We start from the raw sequence: 10,066 nt of genomic DNA, 5'->3' as shown, positions 1-10,066 counted from the left end.
CAAGCCATATTACCTCCAGCACATCCTGCCGTGCCTTGCCTGTGCAGGTGTTGAGGACAAACCCCGCCCTGAGACACAGAGTGGTCACAGACAGCAGAGCTGTGCTCCACAGGAGTCCTGGCACTGACAGCCTCCTTAAACAATCCTGTCCAAGTCCACCTTAAATATGCCCTCCCTCCCTGCAGTTTTCCTTCGGGATAATTAAGCACTCAGTAAGTTAAGAAGTGGAAAAACTTGAGGAAGCATATGTTTCACAGGTGGGCACAGTTGTTTCCTCCCAGGGCTTGTTCTGCAGTTCTGTGCAAGCCCGTGCCTTGGCACAAATGCTTCTCCATGATGGTGACTCACACTTGTATCTAAACATCCAAATTTTGCAGTTGTTAAGGGTCTCAGGGGATCACCTGCTCTCATACTGCAGTCTTGTTGCACAGATATCCTTGGGAGTGCTGAGTTTCTCATCGTTCACCTGCTCTGAAACAAGGTGCCCATGCTTTGATAGCGAGGCTTTGGTGTCTTTCCCCTGGATGCTCTGGGCTGTAACTCTGGTACTGCAGACCTGAGATTTGCATCCTGCCAAGATCAGGCTTCAGGGTGGCATTTATTTTTTTCCTAGAAGAGAACACGTGCTTTTGCTGGCCAGCTCTCTCAGAGCACCATTTCTTCCTGAAGTTACGATGTTAAGATTGTTTTCATATATATACATTATATTTACAATGACATCAGCAGCCACCTCACCATCCCAAATGCCATATCCCTTGATAAACTTCAATGTCACAATAAATCCTCAAATACAACTGTTCCTCCCAGAACTGACATAACTTCGGATTTCACAAGTCAACTCCGCAACCACATTCAGCTTTGAATTTGGCTTCTACAGGCAGAGGGCCATGGGGAGAGACCCTACTGAGCCAAAAAGGTCCGTGTCAGGAAAGCTGTGCCAGACTTCATATTTGGAGGTAGAAGGAGGAACATTTAAAAATTAATAATCCTGCTTTTACCGGGGTTTGATTTTCCCACCTGGAAAGTAGGCAAGCTGCAGGCAGCGGTGGCAGTCCCATACCGCCAGAGCCGCAGGAATCCACCCGTGTTCCCTGGAATTTGGGCATTTTTTGTTGCACCCTTTTGGGCTCGGTTCCAGCCCGTCACTCAGCGCGGGGCCCGCCCCTTCCAGAGGATATTTAGAGAGAAGCTGATGTACAACTTGTTCCAAAGAGACGGGAGGCTCCGGAGGAGCGGCGGAGAGTAGCTGGATCCCCGCTCCTGCCAGTCCTCGGGATGCCTGGCGAGTCAGGGACACTGACCCGGACCCTGTTCCTGCTCCTCCTCGGCCCTGCCTGGGTACGTACGGCCCTGCAGCAGCTCTGCCTGCCGCTGCAGCTTCTTGCTTCGATGCATGCGAAGGCTTCGGGCTAAGAGGCGCTTCCCTGCTGCCCAGCGTCCCAGGGAGGCTGGGCTGCGAGCAGAGTGATGCGAACGTGCTGGGTAACTAAATCCAGTCTGTAACATGTGTCATGTCTCAGCTCCTGCCACGTGGGAATGGACTTTGTTTCCTCCCACTCCTGGAAACCAGAAATCGGTCCTGGCTAGAGGTGGGAGAAGAGAGCAGAGAGAGGGGAAGTCAGTCATTTATTTATGTCATTATGTCATTGCAAGGAGTAACAGTCTCATATCCCAATTCTTTACCATCACCATCCTTCCCCAGCTGCCACTGAATCCACCCGTGTGCTCCCAAAAGCAGTGATCCTGAGGGGAAAATTAGGCTGCAGCCTCTCCAGAGCAGGATTTGTGCCTGTTTTCCTGTTAATACAAGTTCTTGAGAGAGCAGCTGATTCTTCTTCGGACATTTGTGTGCTGTTCTTATGCCAGCAGTATCAGGCACATCACTGCCATCATTAAATTGCTGTAAGTGCTTTTTTGGCTCAGTGAAATTGGGTTTATGGTGCCCTTTGCAGGGCTTGTTCTGGTGAGCAAGGCAATCAGCTCCTGGTTGGTGAGGTTTGTTGGGTTGCTCCTGGCACTACGTAGTGTGTGCCAGCCCCTTTCATGCCAAGAACATGGACTGGGCTGCAATCTAAGGGAATCTGCTGCCGTTTGGGGTGAGTGTCTTGATTCTTGCTCTGGTTCAGCTTTGGCAGCACCATGTGGCTCATATGAACAAAAACAAGGAATCCCACCACTGCGACCCTTGGTTACCACTCTGAGACCGGTGATTTTCCCTAAACATGCCAAATGCCTTAGAAAAGTGACTTTTGACTTTCTTTAAGCATTAGGTTGGATTCAGTGACCTTAGAGGTTTTTTCCAGCCTTAATGACTCTGTGATGCTTTGTGGATTGAGGCAGGAATGAGAGCTGTTGCTCCTGAATCTCTCTCCTGTGTTGTTCAGAGGTGGGAGTAGCTCCACGATGACTGGGAGTTATGTTTGTTCAGGCTCATCCTGGGCAGGTCTCCGTATTCCCATGTTCTGTCTGTCAAGGGGGTCACTGGTTCTTGTCTCTCCAAAGGAGCTGTTGTACAATGTGCTGCAGCAGCTGTAGGAAGGCCCCTTGAGAGCCTGAGATGAGGAGAGAGCAGAGCTTATCCACAGTCATTTGGAGTTTGAAGGATTAATAGCTGTGTTTTGGCTGCTTAGACTTGAAGCACTAAAAAAGACCAGCTGGGTGTTTATTATATCACCTCTACCTTGCAGCATTAACCCCTGGGTCCCAAAGCTCTTTGCAAACACCCAGCTCAGCTCAAAACTCAACTTTCCCTGTCCTCTGAGTGCAGTCATGAGCCCAAATGCATTTTAAAGCAGCCTCTTTGGTTTGGCTCCCTTAGCTGGTTCCCTGGGTTCCTGTGGACATTGGTTAGGAATGAGAAATCCAGACAGTGCTGCAGACCTGCTGCAGTGGTGGGAGCTCATGTTGCTGTCCTTATACCCTCCTGAGGGTGCAGGGGAAGAGGTTTTCTGTAAATATGAAACAGGAGGAACACTCTCCGTTTTTCTTACTTGCAGGTAACTGGGTTTGGTGCTGGCAGTTGGGAGGGAGCCTGTTCTGGCTTGTCAGCTGAGCAGACGATTTTGGGGAGTCAGAGGCAGAGAGCACAATGGAGCAGAGAAAGAGAATCCTCTGGTCTGAGTGTTGGCACTTCTGGGATGACTTGTCCATCACTCAGGGTTCCTGGGAGTCCCACAGCTTCACACACAGTGTTTGTGATGGATGCAAGAGCTGTCAGCAAAGCCAGGAGCAGGGTGAGCCAGCCTTCCAGGCTTTAGAACCTTCTTAAATCCATGGCCTTGATCTCTGACACTGGTTCTGTTCTGCTGCTCTCAGAGTTCACAGAAATGCTCTGCAAACCTCAACAGAAGGCAGGCCAAGGTTGTAGTGAACTTGAAGTCAGAAGCATGCCCAGTGAAGGTAGAAGTTCGTTTTGGGGCAGCCCTTTCTGCAGAGGGAAGAAAATGAAATGTTCTTTGAGTTAAATCCCTCTAGACCAAGGTCAGTGGCACGTTATGTGCAAGTGTTGGGTTTTGTGTACCTTTGAGTCTGCAACCCTGAATTCCAATCCTGGCCGTTCTTGGGAACAGTTTGTGGAGTTCTTTGAGGCAGTTTTAGGACAGTTCTTTGGGCAGAAGAACAAGAAGCAGCCCTTGGAAAGAATGCAGAATGAAAGGTGCAAAGTGGATTATATGCAAAAGCAATGTAACCCACTATTCAGCCTCTCTGAAAGAAAATTCAGTAATGGAGAGCTCAAGGAAGTCAGTTCAAGATTGACTTTTCCCCAGCTATTCCCAACCTGAGAGCCTCCCTGGCCAGCCATCTTTTCAGTGCTCTGGCTGTTGGGTGTGTGTGAACCAAACCCTGTTCCAGCTCATTCCCTCCTCTACCAGGCCTAGGAGAGCTACAGGAATTATAAATAGCTTGGGCTGACTTTGCTCGGCAATAAAACCAGCAAACAGGAGCCCAATGGAGGGAGACACATCTGAGCTGACTGCTGGGAGCATCTGGGAGTATTTAGAAGGGTCCTGAAAATCATGACAGCTTTTGAGCTGATGGCTGGGGGAGCTGAGGTGCAGCATAGAGGGGTGCAGGGTCACCCAGATCTAACAGATCTGAACCCAGATGCTCTCCTGCTGAAAAGCAGCTGTGATACAATTAGGAAATGAAGCTGCTGTGAACAGAAGGTAGAACCAGGTGGGCTGGTTTACATGTATGAGTTATTAAGGAAATAAGGAAATAATTTATTAAGGAAATAACTAGTGCCAGCAATGATTAATGAGCGTGGAAAACTGGAGAATTGTAGAATCATGGAATGGTTTGGGTTGGAAGGGATCTTGAACACCATCCAATTCCATCCCCCTGTCATGGGCAGGGACACCCTCCACTAGACCAGGTTGCTCCAAGCCCTGTCTGACCTGGTCTTGGACACTGCCAGGGATCAGACAACTCAGTTGGGTTTAAAGCTGTTGCGTTCTCTTATCCCAAAAGAGCTTGTTTTGGTTTGGATTTCAGGGGGAGAGCTATTTTGGGAGTGTTTCTTTCTATGGCCTGTGGCTGACACTGCATTGGAAAATGCTTGTTACCATTATTTTTTCTTAAGTGCAAGGATTACATCTTAATATAGATCCCATGTTAGGAATGCTTTGTCTCTTGTGTGATCTCACATACCCCCCTCAACTCATCTGGGACTGAGTAACACATTCCTTGGCAGTTCCAGCAGCTGCCTACATGGAAAAAAGTATGGAAGATTTCTGTATTTTTAGTTCTTTTAATGCACTTCAGTAGTTGGGAATTGATTCCTGGGACATGCCAGGTCCTGGTGAGTGGCTCCAGAACAGTCAGCTGGGAGCAGCTGGGCTGCAGGCTGGAGAGCCTTGTTTCCAAAATACTTTGTGCTAGGAGTTATCCAGGAGAATTATGCTGATTCCTGCTGAGCAGGGAGGCTCTGGAAGGACTCAGTCCTTGGGATGACCTGAGGCAATGGCTGGAGCTGTTTCAGGAGTGGTTTAGATGGATGTTAAGGAAAGGTTCTCTCCCAGAGGTGCTGGCACTGCCCAGGCTCCCCAGGGAATGGGCACGGCCCCGAGGCTGCCGGAGCTCCAGGAGTGTTTGGACGATGCTCTCAGGCACAGGGTGGGATTGTTGGGGGGTCTGTGCAGGGTCAGGGGCTGAGCTCCATGATCCTTGTGGATCCCTCCTGACTTGGGATATTCCATGACTCTGAGGAAATGTTTAGCCCAATCCCAGTCCCACAAGCGCTGTGTTGGTGACACAGCTGTACAAAGAAGTCGGCACCTTCTGACCCCACATGACCTAAACTCAGAGCAACAGTCAGAACAGCTGGAGAAGTTTTCCTGCTGTGATTGCTAACAGACACAATATCCAAGGAAGCTGTTTCACCAGTGAGGGCTGGATGGGATCTGACAAGTGCAAACAGAGCCATAACACGATACATTTTTTGACCTGTTCCAGGTGTGTGTCCCCCTCCCTGCTGCCCTCAAGGCTATTTCCAACTCAGCTGCTGCCCTCCTGGGGTGATAACAGAGCTGTGACGGGTCTGCCCCATTGGATGCTTCCCTCTCCACCCTGATCATAGCAGTGCAAGGTCCCAGAGTGTTTTGGTGGCATCGTCCATGTGCCAGGGTTGTGTCAGCCCTGGGTGGGAGACAAGCCGTGTCCAGAATAGTGGAGTGGTGCATGGAGTGGGGCAAGGGGGAATTTGGAGGGGCAGGATCTGAGCAGAGAACTAGGCTGGAGCTGTGACTGATGTTTCTGAGGAGGTTTCAGAGGATCTCTGGAGACCACACATTCTGCACTGTCCACAGTCAGGGTATTTGGACAAGATTTGGACATCTTGTCCAAATCTGGGCACAGCCAGAGCTGAGCTGGTGCTCCTGCTCTGAGCTGATGCGGGACAGGGATGGCACACACTCAGTGACTGGGATGATGGACACATCTGGGTTTTCCAGAGCAGGTAACCCTGCTTCAGCTGTGGCCTGGTCTCTGTTTATTGTCTGAAGTGTCATGAAGCTAAGGGTGGGTTTCAAGGGCTGTCCAGTGAAATGCTGCCAAAGCAGGGCACCTATGCACTCACAAGGTCCCAAGGAAGGTTGGATATGCTATGTTCCTTGAGAAATGCAAAGGAAAGGGCACATGTAATAAGGAGGGAAGTGTGAGATGCAGGGGACAAAATGAAACTCAGGAGCTTCTGGGTTGGTTTTCAGCATCCCCACAGTCCCATTGCCTGGCTTCAGGCAAATCCTGTTGCTCTACACGTTGTTTTTCCAGGTCTGACGCTGGTGCAGAGGCTTTGATATTTGTCCTGTGTAAAAGGTGGAATTTCTCACTGTTAATGATTACTACTTTGTTGCTTCCAGGGAGGGTCAGCTGTGCTGGGGACTCTGAGCTACCACTTGTCCTGTTTGTTTTGGCCCTGGTTCACAGAGGCATCTTTTTGCTTTTTTCGCCTTGAGCTCCAGATGAAATAGGGGTGAGGAAAACATGAGTCCTCTGAGCCCTTGGGAGCTGCACACACCCCTCTGCAGCAGGGCTGTCCCCGTTCTCTCTGGGGTGTCTGTGCTTGCAGCAGAGCCCTGTTTTGCCTCTCCCTGCCCAGCTGCCTTGCAGAAGACTCATTCTCTCCATGTTTTTTTCCTTCCAGGTAGAACCACAGGCCTGCACATTCCCATGCCAGTGTCCCTCCCAGCCTCCGCAGTGCCCTGCGGGTACCAGCCACGTGTGGGATGCCTGTGGCTGCTGCAAGGTGTGTGCCCGGCAGCTGGGCGACCTCTGCTCCTTGCACAGGCCCTGTGACCATCACAAGGGATTCTACTGTGACTTCTCCAAAATCCACAGAGGCAGTGGGATATGCTTAGGTGAGAGCTGCAGGTTCTGTCCTTGTGTGGTTCATCCGTGGTGCCTCCCAGAACACCCATCAGAATCTCCTGGGAGCTTATCCAGTGTCATGCTTCAGACTTCTTCTTACTCCTCCTTCTCCTCCTCTTCCTCCCTCAGCTCGTGAGGGTGCAACTTGTGACCTGCTGGGCAAGATCTACCTCAACGGGGAGAGCTTCCAGCCCACGTGCAAGCTGCAGTGCATCTGCATGGACGGGGCCATCGGCTGCATCCCGCTCTGCTCCGACGACTTGCGCCTGCCGTCGGCAGAGTGCCCCAACCCCCGGAGGGTGAAGTTCCACAATAAGTGCTGTGAGGAGTGGGTGTGTGAGGAGGGCAGCGAGGAGAACCACTTTAGAACAGCCATGGCAGGTCAGTGGGGCATGTGGGATAGGGCTGGGAGCTGTGAACTGGGAAAGAGGGGTGGATTTGGGGCACCAGCTGATTTGGGGCTGGTGGTGGCTTTTTGCATCATCATGGTGGGGGTGGGTACCAAGTGTTGGGTTACAGAGCTAAACACCAGGTCCAGCCCATCCAGCTTCTCTATCACTCCCCTTCTCAGCTGGACAAGGGAGAGAAAATAGATGGAAAGGGACTTGTAGGTTAAGGCAGTTTACTAAAGCAAAAATGAGTTTGCATGTGCACAAGAAGAAAAAAAAATAGAGTTATTCTTTACTTCCCATCATCAAGTGGTGTCCAGCCACTTCTGGGGAAGCAGGGCTTCAGCACATGAAGCAGTTGTGCCAGAAGGCAAACATTGAAAATAGTGAATTCTCCCCTCCTGCCCTTCCTCCTCCTTCCCTTAGCTTTTATATCTGAGCTGACATCATACAGTTTGGAATATCCCTTTGGTGAATTTGGGTCAGCTGTCTTGGCTTTGTCCACTCCCTGAGTCTTGCCCACTCCCAGCCCCTTGGTCAGGGGGGAATGTTGGAGAGACATCAGTAATGCTGTGCCAGCCCTGCCCAGCAGTAGCCAAAAACACTGGTGTGTTACCAACACCTTTCCAGCTCCCACTGCAGGGGACAGGACTGGAATGGCTGCTCTGGGAACATCAACTCCAGCTCAGGCAGACACTGTACAAAGTGAAACCTCAGTGGTGCTATGGGAAGGCTCCTGTGTCCTGAAGTGTCACAGCAGACCTGGCTGGAGCTGGGCTGTGTAGGAAATGGCCCCTGCTCACCAGCATCCCCTTCCTGCTGAGAGGCCGATCTAATGGGATGGACCAGACCTTTGCTGCTGTTCCTGAGGTGTTCAACTGAGTTGGTAGCAGCTGTGGAGCTGCTGATTTTTGTGAAAAGCCCCTGAGCCTTGCCTTGTGTGTCTTCCTCATGGCTCAGTTTTCAGGGAGGATCCAGCTCACAAGCCAGAGCTGAACAACCTGCAGGAGAACTGCCTGGTGCAGACCACGGAGTGGAGCACATGCTCCCGGAGCTGCGGGATGGGCATCTCTGCCCGCGTCACCAACGACAACCCCCAGTGTCGCCTGCAGAAGGAGACCCGGCTCTGCATGGTCCGGCCCTGCAACTTCTCCATGGAGAAAATCAAGGTATGGTGCCGGAGGAGAGGGGACACGGCCCCCCAAATGCTGGGGACAGCCTTGGGAATGATCCCGGCTCACAGGATTTGCTCTGTGCTTCCATTTCCTCTGTGTCCCGTTGCCCAGCGATGGGGTCAGAGCACAGGCCTCAGTGCACCTTTCCTGTCACGTCCATGTTAATCCACCTGCTCTCTCCCTAGAAAGGGAAGAAGTGTGTGCGGACCCCAAAGCAGCGCCAGAGCTTCCACTTTGAGTTTTCGGGATGCACCAGCACCCGCTCCTACCGGCCCCGGTTCTGCGGCAGCTGCTCGGACGGGCGCTGCTGCACCCCGTTCCTGACCAGCACCAAGGACGTGGAGTTCCGCTGCCCTGAGGGAGACTTCTTCCAGAGGAAGATGATGTTCATCAAGATGTGTTCCTGCCACTACGACTGCCCTCGAGACAATGACATCTTCCTGGCCACACACCATCGTCGGATGATCGGAGACCACGTCAAGACTGAGCAGCAATAGCCCTGTCTTGCCAGATCTGCGGTGTGCAGGAGGGCTCTGCAGTGCTTTTGTGGCTGTGTCCCGGGTGCAGCCTCTCCCCCTGAGCCTTCCACAGCAGCACCGTTCCAACAACAGTGGTCCCTGTGGTTTTCCCAACGAGCTGAGGGGGAAGAGCCCCAGCTGCCCCAGCCCCCTGACCCCCACCCACAGTGGTGCGAGGTCAGTGAAGGAACCAGAAGCAAGCTTGAGCTGCAAACTTGATCTATGTTCCCCCCTGGCCAGAAGGGAGAGTGGAAAAGTCGTGTGGCTCCTGCCTGCCTCCTGCCCACAGCACAATTCCTGATTCTGACCCCAAAAGTTCTTCTAGCATGAGCTGGGGGTGGACCAGGCTGCCTGACCAAAATGTGTCCCCTGCACGTGCTGCTCTGGGCAGCTTTTAGTGCCTTGATGAGCATTTCACAGAACCGTGGAGTAGTTTTGGTTGAGAGGCACTTTAAAGCTCATCTCATTTCAACCCCCTGCAATGGATGGGGACACCTTCCACTAGCCCAGGCTGCTCCAAGCCCCATCCAACCTGGCCTTGGACACTTCCAGGGATGGGGCAGCCACAGCGTCTGGGCAACTTGTGCCAGGGTCTCACCACCCTCACAGGGAGGAATTTCTTCCTAATCTTGTCAGAAATGGCTCTGGGGTGGGAGAGGGCTCACACATGCACAGTGAGGCTGTTTCAGCTCTGGATGTTTGTAAGTAGGAGGAACACTGTTCAGCTCCAGTCTCTCTGGAGAGCTTAAGGTACTGGCAAGAGAAATTCTCATATTTGTAAATGGAGCAGATCCCATCTGGAGTTACTGGGGCAGTGCCACGGGGAGCTGTTGGCACTGGTGTCCCCAGGGGTGGGATTCCCTCCTGGCCACACACCTGGCAGAGTCTCTGTGCCATTAAGGGCCCCATTGCCAGCCCATAGCTCCAGGAAGGGCCATCAGCAGGCAGTGCCAGTGCTGATGTCCAGCAGCACCTTGGCAGCTCGGTGGGACTGCTAAGGTCTAGTCTAGTGTGGAAAAATCTTCTGATTTTTAGTAGAAACATCCAGGTACAGGACCCGATCCTGTTTCTTAAATCATCCCTGCCTATCACCACTGGAAATAGTGAAAAATTCCTG

General features: G+C 51.9%; 1 protein-coding gene across 1 annotated transcript; it reads left to right on the top strand.

Moving 5' to 3' along the window:
- The first annotated feature begins 909 nt into the window (after positions 1–909).
- Positions 910–9,002, top strand: LOC107214110 (CCN family member 2-like). The gene is made up of 5 exons (XM_015649144.3): positions 910–1,338; positions 6,644–6,857; positions 6,997–7,248; positions 8,217–8,425; positions 8,617–9,002. Exons 1-5 carry the CDS (start codon positions 1,276–1,278, stop codon positions 8,926–8,928), a joined length of 1,050 nt encoding a protein of 349 aa, XP_015504630.1. The 5' UTR covers positions 910–1,275; the 3' UTR covers positions 8,929–9,002.
- Positions 9,003–10,066: the final 1,064 nt, after the last annotated feature.

Source organism: Parus major, chromosome 23, assembly GCF_001522545.3.
Source record: "Parus major isolate Abel chromosome 23, Parus_major1.1, whole genome shotgun sequence".
Classification (NCBI taxonomy): Eukaryota; Metazoa; Chordata; class Aves; order Passeriformes; family Paridae; genus Parus; species Parus major.
This window is presented reverse-complemented; position numbering and strand designations above follow the sequence as displayed.

Coding starts and splice junctions, on each gene's coding strand:
- LOC107214110 (XM_015649144.3), top strand. CDS start 1,276: ATGCCTGGCGAGTCAGGGACACTGACCCGGACCCTGTTCCTGCTCCTC. Junction 1,339..6,643: donor TCCTCCTCGGCCCTGCCTGG/GTACGTACGGCC, acceptor TTTTCCTTCCAG/GTAGAACCACAGGCCTGCAC. Junction 8,426..8,616: donor TCTCCATGGAGAAAATCAAG/GTATGGTGCCGG, acceptor CTCTCTCCCTAG/AAAGGGAAGAAGTGTGTGCG.